At 44.1% G+C, this 26,475-nt stretch overlaps 1 protein-coding gene across 17 annotated transcripts in view; it reads left to right on the forward strand.

Annotated features, from left to right (window-relative positions):
* FHOD3 (formin homology 2 domain containing 3) overlaps positions 1-26,475 on the forward strand; it is a 537,731-nt gene that overhangs the window by 467,974 nt on the left and 43,282 nt on the right. For all 17 annotated transcript variants that reach the window (XM_058277150.2, XM_058277152.2, XM_058277160.2 and 14 more), the window contains 4 exons: positions 12,185-12,343; positions 21,273-21,455; positions 23,409-23,528; positions 24,210-24,371. In XM_058277150.2, coding sequence (XP_058133133.1) covers positions 12,185-12,343; positions 21,273-21,455; positions 23,409-23,528; positions 24,210-24,371 — 624 coding nt within the window. The remainder of the gene's footprint in view (positions 1-12,184; positions 12,344-21,272; positions 21,456-23,408; positions 23,529-24,209; positions 24,372-26,475) is intronic.

The raw sequence follows: 26,475 nt of genomic DNA on the forward strand, positions 1-26,475 counted from the left end.
AAAAAAACCACCTTGTGATTCAGGGTATATTGTAGTTTTAAAACAGGTATAAGAATATCTTCTCTTGGTTAGGAACTAGGGATATGAGAAAGCAGTAAAGTATAATTTGGAGAAACTGGCAAGAACTTATTATCATGAATTATTTTTGGTTCTCGGTGTTGCTCCATCTATCACCTTTAGGGTTGGGTATAAAGCTGTCTGAGTCAGGCCTTCAAACCTGCAAGTCAGACACTGATTCTGAATTTAAAAGTATACCAGGGCCTCCTCAGGTTAACATGCCATACCAGGAGCCGAGTGGCAGAGTTTGAGTGTCATCCCTGAATAACTCCTTGAGAAGATCACAAAAGGGTGGTTCACCTCCCTCCCTCCTCTCAGTCCCAGTCTGGCTGGTTTGGGCGGTGATAAAAGGCTGGTTTGCACCCTCTCAGGAGCCCAAAGTTCCATTCTTGCTTGAAGCAGGTGGAAACCTCCTAAAATATTTCATTGCCTAGCTAATGGATATTTGCCTAGTTTTTCTAAAATGGGATCATAAGAGGAGAGTTGAAAAATTTCTCAAACTGATTCCAGAAGGTTCTCTAATGACACCCAAAGCCTATACCTTTGATTTTGGGGACAGTAAATATGATCAGGGTAATTTGCAAAATGTTACCAAAAGGTAAGAATGCAAATTAGGATTAAAACACATCATATTGAGAGTTAAATCCATTTTGCATATGTTACCAATATAGATGTAACTAACTTTACTTCTGTTTCTAATCCTTGACTGTGATTTTCATAAAACACAGCTGTAAATAGCCACTTCTTAATCCTGGCTCACAAGAAGTTTTTCATTAAGTACAATAGAGCACAACAAAAATAAAATGAAATAGAATTCACAAGGCAGTGCAGAGCAGTGGGAATAGATTGTAGTTTCAGTCAGAAAATTTACACCAGGCCAGAGTTACAGGACATGTTATGACCGCAAAGCTGCCTTCAAAGCAGAGATTTGCATGCCACGTCCAAGGCTGGAGTGACCACTTACTGGGAATGATATGAGAAGAAAGATGCACTTTCTTGTTTCCTTACCAAATATTTTCTGGAGCTGAATCAACTTTTCTGTTTCACCAGGAAATATATATATAGTTGTTTAGTAAGATGATTTTTGTGTTGCTTTGTAGAGAAATGTACTAAATTTCATTGTGTTGTATCTCTACTGCTGGTCTATCGTGAGAAGTCACATAGGAATGTGATTCCAGTGAAAGTGACCACAGGAAGAACCTGGGGCTATGGGGGAGGACCCTCCATGGAGTTGGCATCATCCTGGAAGAGCCCCAGAAAAGTGGCCTCCAATCCTTATGCCGAATTAGAGGCTGCCAGATCCTTCATGCTCCCCATGAGCAGCTTCTACACCCCAAGTTACAGCCAGACCAAGGCAGGAGTGGGAGAGGACACCAGGAGGGAGAAGGGGACTTGGATTCCCCTTTGGGAACCCTGTGCTGTCTTATTCCCAGTCTTTGAGTTCATTAGGTTTATCATGGGAGGGGGCTCCCGTGTGGTCTTGGAGAAATTTATTGAGCTTATTTACTCTGACGTTTGGAAATATAGCAGAAACTATTAGCAGTGACTAAGAAAATTTGAGGATGATGATTTAATTGGTTTGGGGGTGAGCCCTAGCCTGCGTTATTTGTTTATTTATTAGATTTTTTGTTTTGAAATAATTTCAAACTTAAAAGACTTTTACAAAAAATGATACAAAACCCGTACAGAGGACTCCAACATATCCCCCACCCAGAGACCCCAATCTACCAACATTTGCTACCTTTGCCATATCATTCTACCTATCACCTTGCCATCCATCTGTCCATCTGCCCATCATCCATCCATCCATCTATCCATTCATTTTCTAAACATTTGAGAGTAGGTTGTATACATCATGCTCCTTGAACACTTAGTAGTTCCATGTATAGTTCTAAGAATAAGAATAAAGATATTCCCTTATTTAGTTCACTTAAGTGTGCTGATCAAGTTCAAGAAGTGTAACATTGGTATAATGTTTACAGTCCATTTTCCAATTTTTTCATGTGTCCCAATAATATCTTTTGGACATTTTCTCCTCCATTATTAGATCCATTGGATTTAATTGTTATGTCTTTAGTTTCTCTCTCTCTTTATTTTTATTTTTTTGATTGTGGAAACATGTATAAAGCATTAAATTTCCCATCTCAACCATTCCCACACACCATCAGGGGGATTAATGGCCTGTGTTAGTTTTAAAAGCTCCGCAGGTGACTCTTAAGTTGCAACTAAGGTTGTAAACCACTGATTCAGAGTGAAAAATGAGATAGCCCAGGGGCATCATGTTCTTTATCACCACCACTCTCCACATTGCCTACCCCCCTTGTTTTATCCTGAGAAGAAGAGAGAAAATCTTCCTACTCTGTGTTCAAGTTCAGGACGTAAGGAAGTAAGTTTTATTTAACATCACCCTCAGAAAACCTAAATTCTACATGGGAATTCTTGATCCAGCTTTTGGATGTCGGTGGGTGTCCACACATCCTAATGTGCCCAGGACTGTCCTATTACGTGTCTGGTGTCCTGACAGAATTATCATGAACATTTCCTTTCCCTCTCGGAAGTGACCTGGTTAGGGTGGTGGATATACTAAATTGACACTGATACTCTGTTTGACAAACAGACTCTGCTGTAGAAGGCTCAGAGAGCAAAGATGGGAAATTAAAACTTTTTTCCGTAAATTTTATCAACCAAGCCTATTCAGGAAAGTTCCTCAAAAACGTTAGTCCCAGCTCAAGGTCTTTCAAACTTTACTTAGACTTAGTTCTTTTGTTTGTTTTCTGTTTTTGCCTTAATGCTTTCCTCATATACCATATCATGTCCTTCATTCTAGGACTTTAGGAAAATTCCATTTTTGTCACATCCTTGTGACAAAATGCATCATGGTAATTGTTGCTTTCTCAATGGACAGTTTTGAAAACATCCTCTGGCATCACATTTTTTGGCACTTAGCAGAGTGTGGGGAGGAATGAGTTAACGTTTTAGAACTCAGGGTGTTCTGAGCCAGACCCACAATCTCTGACAGTGATGCTGAGAAGGGTTTTGAGAAGTCAGTCACCTTTCATGTAAATACTTTTAAACTTGGAGTTTCAAGACTCACTGAGTTCTGTTAATCAACCACAGCTTTAGCCTAGTGTCTATTATCAGTCACGACACCCTGTAAAGTAACAAATTCTGTGCATCGAATATCCATTTAAAAAATATACATCCTTTATTTTTAGTCCTATTACTCTCTGCAGATGTACAGGGGTGCTCCTTCATGGCCGTTTTTTAGGAAACTTTGGAGAAAACAGGTGCTCTTCACCTGCACAGCCTGCCTGCCTCCACAGCCGTGGACCACATCCCTTCCCTCTTTCTCATTTCCTCCTCTCCCCTCTTGGGGAAGTTTCTGCCTTCCTTCTGCTAAGGGTGTGCCTCCAGCCAAAGCACTGTGACTTTTAGAGTCATGTCCACAGTGAAGTGGCATCTCCACTGTGTGGAAAGGGACAGCAGGGTTTACTGTTTCACTTCCAAAGATCACCCCCAAGGTTTGTCAGCTGTGGCAGATGGTGTGGTAGCGTCTTGAGGAGTCGGTGACGCTGGTCCCCAGACCTCTCCATCTCGCAGTAACCAACAGCTTAGCCACTGGTCCTGGAGCAGCGCGGCATCTATTGGGCATAGTGGGGCTTGTTTCAGCACTGATCAAAAACTCCCTCCATGGGAAGTGGACTCGGCCCAAAGGATAGGGTGTCCGCCTACCACATGGGAGGTCCACGGTTCAAACCCCGGGCCTCTTTGACCCGTGTGGAGCTGGCCCATGCACAGTGCTGATGTGTGCAAGGAGTGCCATGCCACGCAGGGGTGCCCCCGCGTAGGGGAGCCCCATGCACAAGGAGTGCACCCCGTAAGGAGAGCCATCCAGCCTGTAAGAAAGTTCAGCCTGCCCAGGAATGGCGCCGCACACATGGAGAGCTGACACACAAGATGATGCAACAACAACAACAAAAAGAAACTCAGATTCCCAGTGCTGCTGATAGGGATGGAAGTGATCACAGAAGAGCACTCAGTGAATGGACACAGAGAGCAGACAACTGGGTCGGGGGGAAGGGGAGAGAAAAAAAGAAACAGAAAAAAACTCCCTCCATTAGCTAGAGCCTTGGGGGCTTCGTATTCATAAAAATAGTCAAATCAGTCCTTGCATGCCTTTCGGGATCCAGGAAATATGTTATGTTTTCTCCATCCTAAGATGTTCTCTTATGCCTGCTTTTTGTTTCCTGTTTTTAAATTGTGTTTCTTTGTGACATCTTCCTACTCATATAACAATACAGGCTCAGAAAGCCTTTAGGCTTTCTGAAAGCCTTAAGACTCTAGTTTCACAGGGCACTTTTATTTTTATTTTATTTTATTTTACTTTATTTTTTAATGTTACATTCAAAAAATATGAGATCCGCATATAGACCCCATCCCCCTCACTCCATTCCTCCCACATCAACAACCTCTTTCATCATCATGGCACATTCATTGCATTTGGTGAATACATTTTGGAGCACTGCTGCACCAATGGATAGTGGTTTACATTGTACTTCACACTGTCACCCAGTCCACCCAGTGGGCCATGGCAGGACATACAATGTCTAGCAACTGTCCCTGCAGTACCACCCAGGACAACTCCAAGTCCTGAAAATGCCTGCACAGCATATCTCTTCTTCCCTCGCCCTACCCTCAGCAGCTACCGTGGCCACTTTCTCCACGTCAATGCTACAATTTCTTCCATTACTAATCAAGGGCACTTTTAGATGTGAGTGCTGCCTGGGCCCACTGTAACCAGGAAAATCAGAGTGTCTCGAGGATAGGGCCCAGGCAATACTCACGGCTAAAAGTACCCTTGGGAATTCTCGTGTGTACCCAAAGTAGTAAACCATTAGTCCAAGTAAACTCCATTTTCTGATTTTCCTTCAGAAATTTCTAGTTTGTTGATTAGGCTTATGAAATGAAGCTGAATTTCTGCAACTTAGTGCCCATGACTCCTGGCAGAGAAGTAGAATTTCCTGATCTTTCTCCAGAAACCCCTTTCCTTTAGGCCTACAGTCCAGGCTGTTAACCTCAGAAGGGAATTTGACGTTGTGGAAACCATACTGATATTCTCTTCCATAAACATGGAAACCAAGACATTCACTACCATCTGCAGTGCAAGGAGATTGTCCATATCATATTCAGGATGTGAGCATGTTCTAGATCTATTTCCCACCCTGAGATTCCATGTGCCTGCGGGTCCACAAAGACTCTAATGAGCATCCATGAGCTATTTTCAGTCATTCATAAATTGCATGTTCCTCTGCAGGCTAAATTGGGTATCACATCTCCTCTCTTTCACCTGGAACTGGTGCTGTTTCAAGTACAAAGCTGATCTGAGCTGACGATCAGTAAACATGAGGGATGCATTAGTTACGGGAAAATGCATATTGGTGGGCAACATATTTTAAAAATGCAATATCAATAGAGTAAAAAATGATAAAGAGGAGTGCTAGGTAGCGAAAATAGCTAAGAGCTTATTCTTAGAAAGAACTTACTACATACCAGGCATTGTTCTAAGCATTTTACATGTATTAGTACCAGTAATATTATTGTAATAGTCCTAGCAAATGCTTTCCTAGGGCTTACTACAGGCCAAACATTGTTCTCAGGGCTTTAGGTTTGAGCTCACTTAATCCTCACAAGCCCAAGGTGCAGTGATGGCCATTGACTTGCCAAGACAGTGAGTGGATCAGACCCACTGACCCACCCACATGCCTTGCTGCTTTGGATACATTCAGCCACTCTTCCAGGCTCCCTGGATCCCATTGTCCCCACTACTTTCCATTTTATGCTCTCCACACTTCCTGTGCCCTGCCTTGGCTAAACGTACCATGTTTTAAAAGACTTTCCTCCCCTAACTGACCTTATGTTATATTGTTACTCATTTAAAATTTTGGTTTGGTGTGGCTTTACAGTATGACTTTGAGCGAATTGGCCAAATTTCTGAGCCTGTTTCCCCTGTGGGGTAAAATAAAAACTTAAAATTAAAAAAAACAACAACAAAAAAACCCAGCCCTGGTCCTGTGTGCCTGCTCTCCAGGGTGGTTGAGCAGACCCACGAGATACAGCACACGTACTCGTGTGCTGCACAAGTCTTGTAGATATGTTAAATAGACCTGTCCTCTTATACTATTTATTTTCCTAACCTTTGTCACAATTTCCCTGAGATTTTTAATTAGCCTCTAAGTGTAATGACTACCATTTACCACTTAAACTTTCCTTCCCACCCTTTCCTAACTTGACCTGAATTCTCAACCTTCTCTTTTCCAAAATTGAAGGATTATGCAGGGGAGCTATGTTCTTCTCCTGCCCCAGGATGTTGAATATCATTGGGTTGTGGCCACTTTCACATAGTGTCACCCACCCCTGAAGGCATTCAGAACCGAGTTTGCTCCTTACAGATTCTGAAATACTTGTTCTTAGAGTCAACTTGCTCTATCTGAAAACCACCTTGCCCATCTCCTCCCCAGGAGGCATTGGCTCACTGTCTCTGCCTGGAGGATTGGTGTTGTGGACCTGTGGCTCTGCCCCACTCATTTCCAGCTCAACCTCATTCCTGGCTTAGCCATTATATAAAATATTCTTATTGTCATAAGTGACTTTCTGCCTCTTAGTGTGACTGAATTTGCAGGGCCCAATCTCTTGGGGCTGACTGGTCAGACCCCAACCTGAGAGCTGACGGCCAGATGACTCTGGGGCTGTGGAAGAAGGCACAGCCCTTCCCCTAAGCCCTGGCAGTTACAAGTCACAACTTAAGTCTGCTGCTTCCTCCTGTGCTTCTGAGAGATCCTGCCAGTCTTTTGTTCTTGGGTGGCATCTATTTGAAGACTACTTCTCGAAGGGCTCACTTCTGCCCTTTTGAAAACTGCGCCCTCACCCCTTTGGACATCTTGAAAGAAAGGGATGTATTGCCTTACTCACTGCCTTCCTATTCCTTCTAAGAGTTCTCTGTCTGCCTTGACAGCATCTCTTCCCAAGGAGGGTGGCTTCTGTTGCTTACCCATCTTGGCTGTCTTCCCCCCCCTCATCCCCTGCAGAGTCCTTGGCTGGGTCAAAAAAAAAAAAAAAAATCAAAGAAAAGCCCTACATGGCATCTAAGTCAGAGCATTTCTCCAGAGACCATCTTTCCCCCATTAGAGAAGGTTCCTATTGGCATGTTTGAGGCCCCCCTCATCCTTGGGGAGGTGCTTTGCTGTGTGTTGCTGCCTGGTTCTGCTCAGGACTTCAGCTTAACCAGGCTTTCTAGAATCTAAAAAAAGAACCTGACTTCTTCTCAAGGTCTAGCCTCATTAAAGAAGCAAGTTCCTCTCTTCCCTGGAACACATCTGGACGTATTTGGGAGAGTAGCATGTTCAGAGTTGGCTACACAGTGGTTTCCCCCACACTGTATGGCTTCCATCCTTTTGCTGACCCTCCCCCCCACCTAGAGAGTTGCCTGTTTTCATGTCTAGCCTACTCCCAGCCCAGCATCCTGTGCGTTGAGAGCCACCTTCCAACATCCTGCCTTCCCTGACAGTCCTTGGGGTTTGCTAAGGAAGAGGGCAGAAGTTGGCTGATGGACCTTGTACCAAAGAATCGTGACAGAAACCCTTGTTTCCTATTACCCCCAAACTGACCACCGGTGTCAGGGGGAGTGCTGGCCTCCACAGGTGTGCACTTTCTGCTCATCCCCATGGAAATGTTCCCAATTTGAGGTCTAGGCACATAGCAGGCACTCAGGAAATATCTCATTAAGGAAATGGGACACAAACTGAAGACAGGCTATCAGGTAATGAGTAAGTGAAGACAAGGCCCATCAGGAAGAGACTGTCGGAGGACAGAGCTTCTCTCTCAGGCTCTTTTCCTGTCTGTACTATGGGCCTGCTGTCAGGCAATCCCTGATGATGTCTTAAGTCCCCAGTCCATGAGGGTGTTAGCTGGCAGGGACATTCCTCAGGTAGCAAGAAGGTCTCCTGGGGTTTGAGGTACACCCATGCTGCTGACCCCTAGCCAGTCCCTCACATGCCTGTGTTCCTCCTTTCTCCTGGCACTTTTGTCTTCCTAAGAAAGAAGATGTCAGTCAATCCAGTCTGTCATGAGTTAACACTCCATATTTGTTTGCCTGACTTCAAGTTACTCTTTTTGGCTCCACATTAGAAATCAGTCCCTGATGCTGTATTTGGATCCCTAATCTTGGTGTCTCTGCTGAAAAGCTTTAGACCATTGTATAGAGTTGCTTCTGTTGTGTCATTCTATTCTGTTCTAGCATTCCAGCTATTCTGGTGCTGGTGCTACACAATTTAATTGCATCTGCTTTCTAAGTTTTTACAGCTGATTAGATAGATAATTATATATAACTGTAATTTATAAGAATACTCTTGACTTATTTTACCCATATATTCTTTCATATTAACTTTACAATATTTTTTTTCTAATTCCAAAAACAAATGTTGGAATTTTTATTAGAATTCTTTTAAATTTGTTTGTTAGGTGAGAAATACTGAGCATCTTTATAATATTAAGACTTTCTATCCAGGTACATGATGCTTCTCATGCATTCAGCATCTTATTACCCTCAAGAAAGTTTAGTCATTTTCTTCAGGTGGGTCTTGTACTGATATTTATAGGTGTGTTCGCTTGTGTGGGTGTTATATTTTGGGTTATGTCTGGTCTCCTGTTAAATGTAAAACAGCTTTCTGATTTCCCTCTTAAAAGTATTGCCTGCTCCATCTTCCCAGCCCCTGTCTCACTTCTGCCCCATCACATCTGCCCTCTTCCTTTGAGCTACCACCAGAGGGGCGTTTACAATTCCTAACCTTCTTCACAAGGACCCCTCCTCCTCCTCTCACCCCTCTCTCTGCTTTATAACATCTTCTTTCCATTAGCGGCCAATTTCCTATTTTTCTAGTTACAAACAATGGATAAGCACAGTGGTTTTTGATCAGAGGTGCAATGAGAAAAAGGGTCAAGCTTAAAGTGGAAGTGGTGGGAAAGGAGGAGAACGGATGGCCGAGAGGGTTTGTGAAGGAAAACTGGACGATAGTTGCTTTGTCACAGGATGATGCAGATGACAAAGTGGAGTTCCTACTGCTGGTCTGGGGCTTTGGCCCCCCCAAAAAACAATTGAAATGACTCAGAATTCATGATTGTGACTCGGGGAGATGGAAATGTTCTCCCAGGCCCGAGAGCTTTGACCTCCTCTAGCAGGCACTGCTCTAACCTACTGAGTGAAGGAAGGAGAGAGCTGGACCTGCAGGACCCACCCCCATCTCTGGCAGAACTGACTGGAAGATACTTGCCTGCTCTGTAGCAGCCAGGGAAGGCCTATTTTAAACTAAAAAACAGCACTTTAAAAAATTTATAGGTTGGATAATTCTGTTTCAGATATTACTTAACTCTTGTTCTTCCCTTCACACTGTGGGTGGCAGTGCTCTGAAAGCTTCCAGAGTCATCCGGGTGGCTGGCTCTCCTGCCATCATGGGAGGCTTGATTGCTTGCCCTCCCCGACTTATAGGGGTGTGTGTGTATGTGTATCCAGTGGTATAAGGTGAGTTCCACTGAGAATGGGGACAAGGGCATGTTGGGTAAGAGCCATCACCTGGGTCTGTGCAGGCTGTTGGCTGCATATGGGTCCTGGCTGAAGGGCAGGGCTGAAATCCCAGCGCTGCTTCCCTCCCAAGCTATTTGCAGGGGCCAGAGTCTCCCCAGTGGGGGCATTTTTTTTCTCATTTGTACAAAGGTTCCAGTAGGACTAGCTGGGCTTGCTCAGACATCACCCCAGGCTCCCAGAATGAGGGGAACTGGATAGATGAGGGCTTAAGGGCTGATGATTCCCAGGGAATCCCTCTCTTCCTGGGTTGGATCCTGGCTGTGGGGAGTTCTCTCCAGGGCCAGGTCTTGGGCTGGGTCTATCTTTCCACTCTGCCAGCCATATGTGTCTTCATTCCTCATGCCCATGAGATGTCTGCTGCTGTCCACATCCTGGGCAGGAAGAAGGGGCAAGGGCAACAGGCATGGTCCCCTGGGTCTGTCCCTTTATGATCAAGAAAACAAAAGTCAGAACTGAGTCACAGGGCCAGCCCTACCTGCAAAGGGCCCAGGGAGGTGATTGATTTTATCAGACTGCATTGCCAGGCTGAAAAAAAAAATCAGTGCTCTGTTGGTGAGCAGTGAGGAAGGACAGATGTTGGGTAAGGGTGCTGCAGTGTCTGGGGAAGTGGGCATCCTGGCACCCCAAGCTTGGCATGGCAAGTTGTAATATCCTTCTTATTTGCCAAATTTTTCTTGTTCATTTTTAGCATCCCATATCCAACATTAAATTTTAAATTAGATTTAGAAAGTAAATTGAGAATTTTCAAGGGCTCCTGAATAATTTCATTTGATTAAATATGTAGAAGGCCAATGTGACCTACAGAGTGGGGATTTGTCTATGCCACATGTCCCTTGGAGTCCACTGTTCAAAGCTCATGACCAGAAGGCATAGGAATTATCCCTCCTGACCAGTAGGCCCCAAGACAACTGGGATACTTCAGTTATTTAATTCATGAATATATTTGAATTTATTCCCAAATACATGTTATCAGATCTGAAATAGAATTTTAGCAATTAAGCTCGGAAGGGGCCGGTGGAACATTAAGGGGATCCGTGAGAATGTTGCCGAGGCCCTGGTCCACTCCTCCTTGCACTGCTGAGCCCCAGAAGGCAGTGCTGTGTTACAGCAGCCAAGCTCCTCCTGGGCCCAGCCAGTTTCCCTGAAACAGAGGGCGAGGGTGAGACCCTCAGTGCCAGAGCTTGTGGTGAGCTGCCGTCAGTGCTCGGCTGGGGCTGCCTGCAGAGTGCGAGCCCTGGTCTGCTCACAAGGCCCCGAACAGCCCCACCAAACAGCCAGCCCCATCCCGGCCAGGTCTCAGCAACTGAGACAAAGCCACTCCCTATCTCCTCCTCTTCTCTCCCCAGCCCTGAGGTAGATCCCTGGCCACCCCCTCCATCACCACCAGGTCAGTTACCCCACTGCGGAGCCCCTTCCCAAGGGGAGCTCCCACTTCACTGGATACACCATATGTTCCTTCAAGAGAGCCACTGTATTTCAATCATCTTTGTCATGCTCAGCCGGGCACAGGTTGACATGAACTAAAGACGTGCCTCAAGAGAAAGTTGAGCACCTCAGGAAGCTTGCTGAGCCAGGTCTCTATCCCCCTCCTCCAAAGAGGAGGAGAAAGGTGGGTCCTGTTGCCTCAGCTCTGGGCCAGGGCAAGTGTTGGCTCAGTATATCACAAGTTTTTTGAGCTCCAGCAGGGAACTCTGAGCTCCTCGGGGCCTGCCCTTGGGGTATGACCAGGCCAGCAAGGAAGCCACACAAACAAGGACACCTCACATCCCCTGTGTCCATCTGCCTGTTCGTATGCCCTGCCTCTCCTCCAGTGCATGCCCTTTCCTTTCCCTGCCTTGAAAGGCTGGTGTTCTCCCACCCAGAGGGCAGCTGCTCAGGTGACTAAGAGTTTCAGGAAAGGTGGAGATGCTTTGGTATAAGGGACATAGGGTGTTTGAATGGTGACAGGGAGCACCTGAGGGACTGCACCTGGGGACCTGGGGGTGCCAATAGCAAAGCAGCTGTCCCAGAGAAGCTGGGCTGTCCTCGCTGGGCCCGTCTCTTCTGCATGTGTGCCGATGGTCAGAGCACACCCCGAACTCACCAGGGCCAAGCAAGACGTAGTCTGATACCTCGCAGTCCACAGGAAGGGAGCAAAGGTCTTGGTTTTGTTTCCACTGCTTCTGTGGAAAAAAAAAAAACAAAACCAGGTTTTTTTTTCTTGCAAAATATCACATTTTTCCCAATTGAAGGAAAATCAATTTTATTTTGCAATGTGTCTGACTTGTGAAGTTCCATTGCTGACCCGAGGTTGGCGGCTTCTTAGAGCTAATCCCTGATCTCTTTCTTCTGCGCTGACTAGTAGCCAGCCATCCCCTGAGCTGAATCTGAGCCATTTGTTTTCATCTTTAAAGGACTAGTGAGTTAAAAAGAGTTTGCTTTTAATAATGAAACACAGAAAGGACGAAAGATGATGCATTAATCTTGGATTCTCCTCATTTTATCACCAAGAAAACTGCTGCAGATGGAAAAAGGCAGGAGATCATCGTGCTGGATTCCAAGAGGAGCAATGCTATTAATATTGGTCTGACAGTTCTACCCCCTCCAAGAACCATTAAGATAGCCATTTTGAATTTTGATGAATATGCCTTAAACAAAGAAGGAATTGAGGTAAGAGAAGCTCTACAAGGCGTTATTTGTGTTCTGTAATACACTGCATATGTAAAGCATTACTGTGCCTAATACGGCTTTCTCCACAGGGTGACTTGCCATTTTTCTCTCCTCAGCCAGGCTCTGAATAATGTGAATAATTCTCACATTTTTAAGTTCTTCGGGGTGGGGAGACCTCACTTCGACTATGCAATTCAGAGATTCTCACTCTCTTGTTCATTTACTGGACTTCTTCTGACCATACTCTGCCTACCTCAAAATGGGAGAAGAATATGCTAACTTACTGAGGAGGCTCTTAGGTTCCTCACTCAGGTCATTTCCGACTAAATATGTTTAATGAATGATTTTCAGAAGTGGGATTTTGATACAGGCTCATATCCATTTCAATAAGTTGGTTTCTGTCATGGAGCTTATGAGGAAATATAGAAATGTGTTTCGTTTGATAAGCTGGCCAACCAGGGCAAGTTGAAGCTTTAAAAGCATTTGTTAATCTGAATGTCAAAAGCGAAGTGAAATTAGGTGACTTGACGGTGACTACATGGCTGGTTGGTGGCTCAGCTGGAGCCACAGTCCACCCTGTTGTGCCAGGGAGCCACGCTCCTCACACTTCACCATGGGCTGATGGCCAGTTTATAGCAGGTTGAAATCTCATATTCTGATAATGGAGAAAGAGGAGGTGGAGCCAGTGGCCCAGCCCGCAGATTCCTACAGAAGGTTGATATAGCCTAGGAGTCCACTGGGTCAGAACAGTCTGGAGAAACTACCTTGTGGCACTGGGCAACACTGCCCATCCTCCTATTGGCAAGGAGCCCTGGATTCCTCTAAAGCCTCTCTGTAGGTGGGATTCCTTCATATGCAGTCTTATTTGGAGTACTTGAGGGTGGAGGGAGCTAACACAGCCTGACCACAGTGAGGGAAAGTAAGCCCTTGACAAAGAAGTCAGCAGTGACAAAGTGAGGAAGGGCTGGGGCCACTGAGCCAGACCCACCCCTGTTCTGAGTGTGGAGGGAGCAGTGGTGCACATGGCAGGGATGGAGCCTGAGCCTTCCTACTTTGGAAAGATACAGGAAGAACTGTTTTTCTAGAGGCCCAAGCAGAGGTTCTGTTCTGACACACTCACATGCACACATACACAGACTCATAAACTCACACACACATTTACACACCCTGACACACATACCTGCATACTGTTTCCGGAGCAACTACCAAAAGGGAAATGCATTTCCTTCCTGGCTGGAGAGGAATTTGAGCCTCGAGCCTGGATTCAGGTCAGGCAGTAAAGTAGGCCAGGATATCCAGGTGGGCAGCTAGGGCATGAGGATGCAGGGCAGGAGATGTAAAGGGGTAAGCATGGTAGCTGCGGGCAGAGACAGACAGGGGCAGTGAGGCAGCTGCTGGAGAGCAGGCAGGGCAGACCAGGCTGCAAGAGGAGCAAGAAAGCAGAAGGGCAGAGGCCCATCACTGTGCAGGTGGGGACTGCTGACCTGGATAGTCCAGGTGCCAAGCGTTTGTCAGCAAGGAGAAACAACATGGCGGGCATGGCACGTTTGGGCTGCCTAGGCCCCTAACAGAGTTGCAAAAGCTTCAGATTCATCTACAGAGAAGTGTCAGGCATGGCCAGAGTCAGCCTGATTGAAGGAACACTGTGACAGTTTCACGTTTTCCCTCCTTGTCATGAGAACTGAAAAGCCCATCAGGAGAGATTGATTCCTTCGCGTTTTGCCTTTGTTCTTTCCTGAAATGAAGCTCTCCCTGGGTGGATTAAGTTACTTACATATTGGAGGGAATCAATGTACTATTTTTCCTCTTCTGCCTGGCTTCCAGCTGAGCATGTTTTGATCCAGGCAGGAAAATGGTAACAGTAGTGACATCAGAGACAGGAGGGGTACTATCACCCCAGACCCAGGTTCACAGCTTGCTCCGGGCAGGTGCAGTGCACAGATTCTTACCAAAGCCTTGGAGGTTCATGCCATAACGTTCCCACTTCACACGTGAGGGAAATGAGCCCCATCGTGAGTCTGTGCCCACGGCTCCAAGACATTGAGAAGGTGACCTGAAATTTGAGCTCTAGAACCTGAAACTCCAGCCCAGGCTGTGGGCCTCGGGATGGTGGTTCAGGAGGGACAGTCTGGGCCTGAGTTTGCATGTCAAAAAAAATTAAGAGGAAGTCTGAACTGGGAGTGAGGAGCATGCACCAGGCAACACAATCCAGCGGTGCTGCCAACAGATTTCCACTTGAGAGTAGCTGGTATGTGGGACAAACTGAAGTGAGAAGACACAGCTACAGAAAACACTGGGGAACACTGACTGAGGTTTTATTGTTTTGTGAGTACTCAGTAAATTCATATTTAGCCACAACATGGAGTTCAATTATTTTTATGAAACAGTCTTCATCTAATGCAGGGTTTCTCAGCCTCAGCACTGCTGACATTTTGGGCTAGACAGTTTTTTGTTTGCAGCCTGACATGCCTTGGAGGATGTTTAGCAGTATCCCTGCCCTCTATCAACTAGATGCCAGCAGCATCGCTTCACTTGTGACACCCAAAACTGTCTCCAGACATTGTCAAATGTCCCCTGGGAGCAAAAATTACCTCAGTTGAGAATCATGGATCTAAAGACTGTCTGTGTGAATCCCAGAGACTGTGAATATTCCTCAGCTCTTCTCAGGCTTGACTGAGAAGACTCTGGGGAAATCAACCTTGAAAAGGTGGAATCCAGGGCACTCAGCCATCACATGCTGCTCTGATCACTGGTTGGAGGGATATCTGAGGCACAGATGGCCTAAAGTCGTGTGTTCCTGAGGCCAGTCAGCCCCTGCTTTTTCTCTAGGCTTGTTCAAGATTTAAAGCAAGACTGAAAGGAGATGGTAGATGTGTACTTACAGATCCTTGCTAATAAGATTTCCAGCTTGTGCCCAAAGGGCCTGGTGCCAAACTGTCTGCTTCTGGGATATGGGTACTGTAGCATGGCAGCACAGTTTAATAGGGCCATTTGAAGGCTCTGTTTATCTAAATGTAATTAGGATTATTAAATGATGTCTGTGGCTTTCTTAGCAACCCAATAATTTGTATTTGGGTTTGTCATGAAAATCTAAGTTTTTTCATAAGAGTATTAAAATGCTAGAAAATTATTTGAGGGCCATCTCTAAGTAGCATTAGTGATATTTTCCCAAGTAAAAATGTGATCAAGTTACCACAAATGGAAGAATAGAGCACTTTCCTTTTTTTTTCTTTTCTTTTTCTTTTTTTTTTTTTCAGTGTCTGTGTCTGTTCAAAGGGTATCACAATTGAGTCGTCCCAAAATACCTTTAATTCAGCCCAGAACTGTCAACATCCCAGAAGCAGAGTTTCTGTTTGGCCACAGACTCTTTTCAGTCCCTTTGTATGGCACACACTCTGTAGGTGTCCACGCGGGTGCCCGTGACTGCAGGAAGTTGACATCCATTCTGCATCAGGAAACCAGAGAATCCCACTGATGTGGGCGTTTAGCTAAAAATGCACTGTTTTGTGTTTCTGCTTGAATCCCATTGACCTATGGAACTGGTGCTAGGAAACTAGGAGGAGCCCCTAGATTGTTCTCCAGCTCCTTCTCACTTGATAACTATGTGGCCTGAAGCCCGTCACTTCAACTGTAGGTTCCATACAATAATTTCTGCCCGTATGCCTTACTGGGTGGTCATGAGAATGAAAGAAGATAATATCAAGGCACTTGAGAAGTGTAAAAACAAGAAATCTACGTGTGAACAGTTACATGAATAAAGCCATTTTCTTATGAGACTGTGCAAGGTGCTTAGAAACCAGGCTCTGGGCCAAGGGCTTGATGTTCTGCTGCTGTCACCAAAATCCTTGTGGTAGATTCTTAGCAGAAGTAGTCACCAAGGTTCTGTTCCAAACTCCTGAAGTTAAATAATTACTTATGATGGTCTCTCCTGCAGGTGAAAGAGAAGGCCAAACCTAATTGCTTTGGGGTCCATAAAAACAGGATACCTCTGCATTTTTCTCTTGAATGCCACATTCAATTAGAAAAGCAAGTATGGAGGGAACTCTATAGGGTTCTCAGGTATGGGTCTTGATGTTTTTCTTCCTGCAAAAGCAAATGGTGATCATAAAATCATCAATAAGTCTACAGATGGTAGAAGAGCAGACTGAAGGTACCTCCTTATACTCTTCCTCTATTCTGCTCATGGGAAAACGGGCCATCTGCTCATTGGGGTCACTTTGACCTGCTCTGTCACTGTCTTCCAGCTATTTTTCTTGTCAGTTCTGTGTAAAAAGTAAGAATAAACTGGCAGATGGCAACCTCATAAATCTTCAACAGTGAACAAATGGTTTAAATTAGTCAGAGAAGTGAAAAACAAAAGTAATCACTCTTACTTTCTCAAAGGAAAATAGTAACAAAACTCATCGCAGGAAAATGCCTTCTGAAGAAGGGTGAAAAATGTTGACAATTTTTTGTTTTGGTGTTTTTGTACATAGTTAACTTGAAATTAAGTACAAATTTTATTTAAGTTGTTCTGAAAATGAGCTGAATTCGTATCATGGATAGTTTTAAAGAAGCAACACCTGATTGAATTGTTTTGGTTAATTTTTTTAAAACCATCTGTGTGCACAGGTGGGTTTCATAGCGTGAACTTGTGGGGCATAAGCCAAGTAGAGGGAGAGAAAGAAGCACTGTCCCTAAATATTTTCCCCAATCCTAAAATTCTCCCTCCATAACCTCTGTGTTTAGAACCATGAAGAAGAGAAAGTTAGAAGGGGATAAATCTTGAGGGCTTGTCCAGGTCTCCGCTTGTGTGACCTGACTCCGCCTTGAGCGCAGAACACACGTCTTCAATGCAGCTTTGCATCACTGGCTTCCAATGAGCTGCTGAGCATCCTACTGTTACCAGTCTATCAAACCCAGGTCTTCTTCTACCCAACCAGACTCATCTTGATGCACTATTTATAATTGTGTAAACATCTGCATGATTGGGGATGATGATGTCAGGTGTCCAGTTTCTCATTTTGTCATTTTAAAAAAATTACTATAGAGTAAAATTAATTTTTTGGTGTACCTTTCTGTGCATTTAGAAACATGTATAAATTCATGTAATGACCATTGCAATCAGGATTGGAAACAGTCCCATTTCTCCCCAAATTTCTCGTGCTCGCTTCTTTGTAGTCACCCCACCAACACATCCTTACTCTTGGCAATTGCTGATCTATTCCCTATCACTATGGTTTTGTCTTTTCAAGAACATCACATAAATGGAATCACAGTGTGTAACCTTCTGAGGCTGAGTTCTTTCAGCCAGCACAGTGCCTTTGAGATTTGTCCAAGTTGTTCTGTGTATCTACAGTTCATTCCTTTTTCTTCCTCAGTTGTATTCCAATGTAGGGATATACTACATTTTTTTTAATCCAACAAAAGTGTGCAATAGTATCTCTTTGTGCTTTTATTTTGCATTTCCCTAGTGGCTAATGATGCTGACTGTCTTTTTATATGCTATCTGCCATCACATCCTTTTTGGTGAAGTGTCTCTTTAGATATATTTTGCCTGTTTTCTAAATCGGGTTGTTTATTTCTTACCATTGTGTTTCCAGAGGCCTTTATGTATTCTGGACACATGTCCATTGTTGGATATGTTATTTATAAATATGTTCTTCCAGTCTGGAACTTGTCTTTTCATTCTAAGAGCTTTGGGTGAGCCCAGAAATTCTGTTCCATTGAACTATGTGTCTGTCCTTTTGCTGACACCACACTGTCTTAATTACTATAGTTTTATAGTAGGTCTCAAAATCAGGTAGTGTAAGTGTTCCAAGGTTATTAATTTTTCAGTTGTTTTGGAAACTCTAGCTCTTCTGCCTTGCCATATAAATTTTAGAACAAGCTTGTCTTTATCTACAAAAATCAGCTTGATTTTTATTGGAGTCAAGTTCAAACTATAGAAAATTAATATCTTGACTATATTGAGTCTTTCAATCTATGATATATATCATTCCATTTATTTATATTTTTTATTGCTTTCATCAGCATTTTCTAGTTTTCAGTATATAGATCCTGCATGATTTGTTGTTTATATCTAAGTATTTCATTGTAAATAGTATTTTTTTAAAAAATTGTTTCTAATTATTCATTATCAATATACAGAAATAAAATTGATTTTTATGTTTTGACTTTATATTATGCAACACTGTTAAATTCATTTATTTGTTTTAGGATTTGTGTGTTTGTGTGTATGTGTGGATTTCGTAGTTTTCTTTGTAGACAATTATGTCATCTGCAGATAGGAACAGTTTTTCTTTTCATTCCAATCTATGCCTTCTTTCTTTCTTTTTAAAATTTTCTTTATTAAATTGTCTTTTTTTTTAAAGATACATAGATCACAAAAAATGTTACATTAAAAAGTACAAGAGATTCCCACATACCCCACCCACTACCCCACCCACTCCTCCCTTATTTCATTTACATGCCTGCCTTGAATTTCTAGTATTCTGTTAAATAGGAATGATGTACATGGATATCCTTGCCTTGTTCTCAGTCTCAGAGGAAAAGCATTTAGTCTGTCACTGTTAAGTATGATGTTAGCTGCATGTTTTTTTTAATGTCGTTTATCAGAAGGAGGAAATTTCCTTCTTTGCTTGTTGCCGAGAGTTTTTATCATGAATAGGTATTGAAATACTTTTCTCTGCATCAGTTGAAATGATTTTGTAGTTTCTTTGTTCAGACTCTTATCTCATGAATTACATTGATTTTTATATATTGAACCAACCATGCATTCCCAGGATAAATCCCATTTGGTTGTGGTTATATATGGCTATATAAAATAGAGCAATATTTTTATGTATCTTCATATATTGATATTTAAATATCTAAAATATTTTGTTAAGGATTTTACATCTAGGTTCATCATGGATATTAATATGTAGTTATCTAGTCTTGTACTGTCTTTGTCTAGTTTTTGCATTAGGGTAATTGCCATCTCATGAAAACAGTTGATAAGTGATCCCTCACCTTTTTTAGTTCAATCACATGTTCCAGTGTGCCCTCTGTGGGCTGTGGTTCACACTGGCACAGCTTATAGATGGGCCCAGAAATTCTTAAACAACTTCATGTATTTGTTTTCGCAAGCTCTTCCTTTTCTGTGATCGCCCCAGTCCTTCTGATTTCACAGGGCTTCACTTTTTTGGTCCTCAAGCTGAAAGCTAGAGCTTTAGTTACCCCACATTGCCATGAACTTTCTGTGGCTGCATCCATCTCTGGAGTCAAGGTGAAGGAGAGTAGAGAGAGGGAAAAACACTGTGAGGATTTGCCCCACTCTCTTGGGACCACAGGTCCTCTCCCTGGAGAGGAAGATTCCCCTCACTCAGAGTTTTAGGTGCCTGCCAGCCCTGCTGTCACTCTGTTGCTGCCATGAGACTCCTTTCCCACTCTGAGCCAGAAATAGAGGCTTTCCCTAGAGCTCTCCCTGTCTTTACCTGATTGTTCTTGGTTTGGGGCTGCCATGAGCCCAGGCTGGGAAATACCAGAGAAAAATGGTCACCTCACTGCCCATTTGGTTGTACTTCCAATTCTGGTCTTCTTCCCCAATCCACCTGCCACCATTTACTTTCCAGAGTCCTCACATAGGTGCCCATGTGTGCTGTGCAAGTTTTATAGGTACATTCAGAGGGAGAAGTAGGGTGGAGTATGCTCATTCCATCTCACCCAGAACTGAAATGCCTTCCTACCTTTTATCCAGATGTTTGCCATTGTAAAGCAATAACCAAAGCCACTTAGAATTAATGAGTTAACATTAATTACCAAAAATCATGGCACAAAGCAGTGTGTTTCTATGCCTTGATGGTAGAGAAGGAGAAATGACAGAAAATAAAGGCATCTTACCACAAATGAGGTGGTATATGAAGTGTCACATACTGGGAATTTTTAATCTTCTTTTAAAATGTTATCACTAAGGAATTTAAGCCTATAAGAATCACAGTCATCCTGATATCTTTTGCCTACTCTGCCTTCCACAATTTACCAAAAGCAAATGAAGGTAAGCAGATATATATATTTTAGTTAGTAGGTAGGAATTGCTTTTTATAAATACCATTATCATTTTTTCCTCAACCAGCCTTGAGACTGATATTGTTTAAAGTATTATCATTTCTATATAAATTCTGAAATATAGGTAAAACGATTAAAATTTGTTTTAACAAATTTTACAAAATTCCATGTACAAAAGTCTGAGTTCTTGGAAATGGTTCAGTTCTGTAAGCTTTTAAGTGAATCCATGAGAAGGACTAGAAAGCATATGTCCCCCATATTCTTTATTTCCTTCTCCTTGTTCCCTAACTATCTCATTCTTTCACCTTTCTTCCACCTCCCTTCACCCTTTCTTGCCATAACAAAGTACCACAAACCTGGTGGCTTAAAGTGGCAGAAATTTATCATCTCACAGTTCTGGAGGCTGGAAGTCTGAAATCAGGTGTGGCAGGGCCACACTCCTGCTGAAACCCGGAGGGGATAATCCTGCCTTGTCTGCTCCAGAGCCTGGTGTTTGCCAGCAATCCATGGTGTTCCTTGGCTTGGCATTGCAGCACTTCCATCTCGGCCTTGGTCGTAGCATGGCTTTTTCCTCTTTGTCTATCTGTATGGTCAGATATACTTCTCCTTATAAGGACACCAGTCATTGGATTAAGGCCTACCCCAATCCAATTTGGCTTCCTTTTAACTAATCTCATCTTCAAAGGCCCTATTTCCAAATAAGGTCACATTCATGGAATGGGGGTCAGGACCTGAACATATTGTTTATGAGGGACATAAGTCAACCTAAGAACACTTTCCTAGAATGCCCTTCAGGTACAAGACAGTGGGGTATATGGGGACCTCATCTTTTTTTAATGTAACATTAAAAAAATAGAGAAAAAGAAAAAAGTAAATAGACTGTGTTATCCCATCTTTCCAGAAAATTCTCACTATGATTCCCACTGAAGAAGAGAAGCAGAAAATCCAGGAAGCTCAGCTGGCCAACCCTGAAGTGCCACTGGGCAGCGCCGAGCAGTTCCTCCTCACACTCTCATCCATCAGCGAGCTCTCAGCTCGCCTCCACCTCTGGGCATTCAAAATGGATTATGAAACCACAGAGAAGGTAAGCACTTAGTAAGAGATTCCCCCATTCCTACATGCTCCTTGTTGAGAAAGTCGGTTTTTTGTTGGTGACAGTTGTGAAGTATCATTCTTGAAGGCAGAGTTTGAAGGATGAGTTGATTATGATGTGCTTGTGTGTCTACTAAGTGATGGCAGCCTGCCAACGGTGAGGGTTGTTCTACAGTCTGTCTGACACCAGCCTCAGACACACAATTGTGAGTACCAGATGACTAGTAAAAAAAATAGATTGAAATTTTTGTCTCTATATGCTCATTGTAGAAAATTTGGAAAATACAGAAAAGCACAATATAGAAAACTACCTGTCATCCTTCCCCATGCCATTGACTCTGCTGATTAGAGGATCTTTGAGAGAGTATTTGCAGCAGAAAGCTGGAGATGAAACAAATTGCAAGAGGTTGAAGGGAGAAGAGAAGGAAAGGGTCCTTGACAGTGAGGGGATGGGGCAGCTCATCTTGGGTAGAAAGCAGAGGAGACAGGTGAGCAGAAAGAACCAGAGGAGAGGAAAAGGGAGTGATAGAAGACAGGTGCAACAGTGTAGGTGGACAGTCTGCCTGGTCTCCATCTTCCTGCAGATGGAGATGGCAAGTCCTATGCTGAGGGCCAGATAGGTGGCAGTGGGTTTGGGGGTGTATTAGTCAAAGGGGTGCTGATGCAAAATACCAGAAATTGGTTGGTTTTTATAAAGGGTATTTATTTGGGGTAGGAGCTTACAGATACCAGGCCATAAAGCATAAGTTCCTTCCCTCACCAAAGTCTATTTTCACGTGTTGGAGCAAGATGGCTGCCGACATCTGTGAGGGTTCAGGCTTCCTGGGTTCCTCTGGACTCAGCTCCTCTGTTTTCTCCACAAAGTCAGCTGTGGACTATGAGGCTCTCTAGACTTTGCCTCTCTCCAAAGGTCAACTGTAGGCTATCAGGCAAATGCCTCTGTCTCTTTCCCTGGGGCTCCAGCTTAAGACTTCAGCATCAAACTCCAACATCAAAACTCCAACATTAAAAGCCCTTAACTCTGTCCTTTGCCATACCTTTTATCTGTGAGTCCCCACCCACCAAAGGGTGGGGTCTCAACACCCTACTGGCACAAGAGGGTTACATAATTACTTAATCAAGTAAACCTATGAATCCAGTATAATCTAATATGCCCAGAGGAAAAGATCAGTTTAAAACATAATCCAATATTTCTTTTTGGAATTATTCAATAATATCAAACTGCTACAGGGGGTTTCAGGAGGGAACCCACAAATGAGTGTTTGGCTCTTTAGGGAATCAACCAGGGATAAGATGTAGATCTGCTCAGGTGACCAGCTTGACTTGGTCACATTCCTCTCAGCATTTTCAGGTGACTTTCTCTAGCAAAGTGAGGTGACATCATGGAGAAAAGAGGTCGCTAGGGCAACCTTAGTTGGGGAGTAGCAGGGCCACCTGGCCAAAGCTGGGCTGCCGAGGAGCAAGCTGAACCTGCTGACTTTTGGTTCTAGGCTGGGGGACTGACTCAGTTGGGACAGGCAAGGGAGTACCTAGAGGAGATTCAAGGACAGTGAGGCCACAGTTTCCAGCATCCTGTGCATGGAAGGAGAAGGGCAAAGAGGAAGACTGCAGCAGGAACAGGTGAAGGAAGAGTGTCAGAGGAGTCAGGCTATGGTCAGGAGAGGGCATGGCCTAAGGGTCCGGCCTGAATGATGGCAGGAACGGGGGAAGGGCAGAGCATTTGTTACTCCAGCACTAGCTCCTTTAACCACAGCTGGGCTTCTGGTTTCTGCTGCAGAGGCTTTGGGGATGAGGCAAACTCTCCCTGCTCCTTGTGGCACTTTGCACACCTGAGAGCTCACGCCCATCACATGGGATCACCTTGTACAAGAATTGACAATCACAGAGTAGAACCAAAATGCACATCAGTGTCTTCTGTTGTTTTTGTTTTGTTTTTAACTGAAAGGAAGTAGCGGAACCACTTTTGGATCTGAAGGAAGGAATAGACCAGTTGGAGAACAATAAAACCTTGGGCTTTATCCTGTCTACTCTGTTAGCCATCGGGAACTTTCTAAATGGAACTAATGTAAGTCCTTCACATCCCTTGTCCTCCTACGTCTCTTATCACAAAATCCCTGCCAGCCACTTGGATGGAAGTTATACCTCTGTATCTCCAAAGCAGTACTGAACAAGCATTTTTGTATCTTCTTACTGAAAATCTGAGTGGGGTTTTGTCCTTCAGATATCAGGGCTTATTGATTTGAAACTGTATCTTACTATAAATAAGCAAACTTAAGAAAATAAGCATACTGTTCCTTACAAAGCTTGACTAGTCCCAAAATTGACAGTGGGATATTTTCTTCTATCCTTTTTTTTTTTATTTTATTTTAGCTTATCACTAAAATATTTTTGGTTATATGCATTCTGATACATTTTTAAAAGGCACATTTTTAAAAAAATTAGCCTATTTTTGGCCAGGAAGTAGAAAAGCAGCAGGGCAAGAGGAGAAAGAAGCTGTAGATACCCAGGTGGCAGACACCCAGCCCCACTGCCCTGCAACCCTCTGATTAAGGATGTGAAAGGGCTCAGTGAGGCTGGTCCATGTGTAACCAGCTAAGGATGACAGAATGTATCACCTGAGGAGCTTTGGTCACAGAGAAACTAAGTATTGGGTTCCATCAGCAGGACATTGAGTCTAAGAGCTTGTGTTCTTCCAGAGCCTGCATAAAATTTTCCTTCCCGTCTTTTATTTAACTTTACCAAACAGGCCAAAGCATTTGAGTTAAGCTACCTCGAGAAGGTTCCAGAAGTCAAAGACACAGTACACAAGCAGTCGCTTCTTCACCACGTGTGCACCATGGTGGTGGAAAACTTTCCAGACAGCTCCGACCTGTACTCAGAGATTGGGGCCATCACCAGGTCAGCCAAGGTACGTCTGTGGCTCCAGAGGCGCGGGCCTTGCCTTCGCCGCCGAGCTGGATTTTTATCAGCTATCTCTGAGGAACACACGCTCCTTTAAGTCAAACATTGAAGTGCTGCCTGTGTTTCCTGCTTTAGAAAGTTTGTGGATTTGATTTGTTCCATGCCTTTTCTAATGAATTTTTCAGATCTTTTTCCTATCTCTGGTTCTCCATCAGATTCTTTCCTACTGAGATGTGTAAGGATAGCCCGCCCTCCCAGGCATAACTGCTGTCTCTTCTCTTGGGCAGTGTTACTCACCAGGCTAGGTTTCCCAAAACATCACAACTCCACAGCTTCTTTTAGGTAGGCAAAAATGTCAAGAAACTGCAATTTGGCTCCCCCTACGACTTGCACAGGACCTTGCCACGAGGCTTGGAGCCTAGGAGCAGGGGTATGCCTGCCTTGTGCATCCCACAGATGGGCCATTCCTTGGACCTCCTGCAGAGGGAAGGCTGTTCTCAGCCATAAATGGTATATAGCATTGGCCCCTCAGCTGCAAGCTCTTAAATTTAGTACAGAGGTAATATCATCATGAGCTTTTAGCTTATTAGAAAAGACACAGTAGTGATAGTTGCAAACCCAGCTGCCTCGGCTACAGGAGGATGGATGAGGCTGAATGATTCCAAGAGAAATCGCAAACACACCAGCTCTGGGACATGTGAAGATGCTGGGAATAATGGGAAATTTAGCTGGGCGGGGCTTTAACAGGGCAGAGGAGCCAGGCCATAGAGGAAACTTCTAGAAACACAACCCAGGCTGGGGAGAGAGAGCTGCAAGCAGCCTGAGTTTTGCTTCAGAAAGCACTGACACCTGGCATGAGAAGAGAGTGGTAGGTAGAGGCGAGAAGGGATGGGTGGGGGTTTTGCTAAGGTCTCTTTTGAGGAACCCTTTTTCCCTCTGCCTTGGGAGCAGAAGCCACACTCAGAGGGAGGGACATTAAGCCCTATATTTTTCAGGGACAGGTGTCAAAGATTTTGCAGCCTTTTAAACACACCACACTACTCATACCATTGCTTTCCACACCACATCCCTCTTGCAGCCCCAGCCCTGCTCTCATAGCTGAGTTGTCCCTCCAGCATCTCAGACTGACTTGATAAGACTTGGCTTTACTTGCCAATACAGTCTGCATGGCTTCCAGCACACAGAAAGAGGCCCTCATGGAGCAGTCCTCAGAAGAAGCCTTCCTTCTCATAACCAAAGGCCAGGCTCTTTCCCTGGGTGGAATCTTCTTAGGGTAAACCTAGGCATGGTAGTTTAGAACTTAGGCTCTGGACCCAGAGAGATCTGGGTTAAAATCTCAGCTATCATTTACCAGCTGTGTGGCCTCTCACAAGTTATTTACCCTCTCTGTGCTTCAGTTTCTATCCGATGAAGTGGGGCTGGTAACAGAGTCTGATGTTGTGACGTTATTGTGAAGACCACATCACATGTGCCTCCCAGGGCTTAGTGTGGTGTTGGGTGGCATTAGCCCAAGTGGACAGTCAGCTGAGGGAAAGGCGCCATATTACGTTCCACCCTTTTACCACTTTCCCACCAAAGCCCACCCACCTGGCTTCTATTGGCAGTGTGGTTTGCTTTCATCTATATCACGTGAGGTTTCACAGTGGGCCCTCTCCTCCAAAGTCCCTCCCTTGGTTGTGTCTGCCCTCCTGCTCTGTGCCCACTGGGCAAGAAGCAGCTGGTTAGAGGGCATGGAGCTGCTCAGTCCATGTTTGGGCTGAAGTCATTATTTTAGCATGGATCCAGGTAGCTGGCAGATGCAAATGTGGATGAATCCAGAGTTACAGTTACACCAAGTACTTTACACCAAGCCAGGCCATCTAGGGCCTCTTCTAGCCTTATCCTTTGAACTATTTAGTTTTTCTTGCCTAAATTTGCATTCCTTTTATCCTCAGTCTGAAGACCAGATTTTTTTTTTTTTTCCAATTCCATCATGGTGAAGAAAGTGAATCTCTTTCTATCTGGTCCCAAAATTCCTTTGGCTTTCTGACAAAATCATTTTTTTCAAAGTCTCCTGAACCCCCTGCTTACCTGAATCTCAGAGCGCTGCCTAAACTTGCCTTCTTTTTGGC

Source organism: Dasypus novemcinctus, chromosome 16 (assembly GCF_030445035.2).
Source record: "Dasypus novemcinctus isolate mDasNov1 chromosome 16, mDasNov1.1.hap2, whole genome shotgun sequence".
Classification (NCBI taxonomy): Eukaryota; Metazoa; Chordata; class Mammalia; order Cingulata; family Dasypodidae; genus Dasypus; species Dasypus novemcinctus.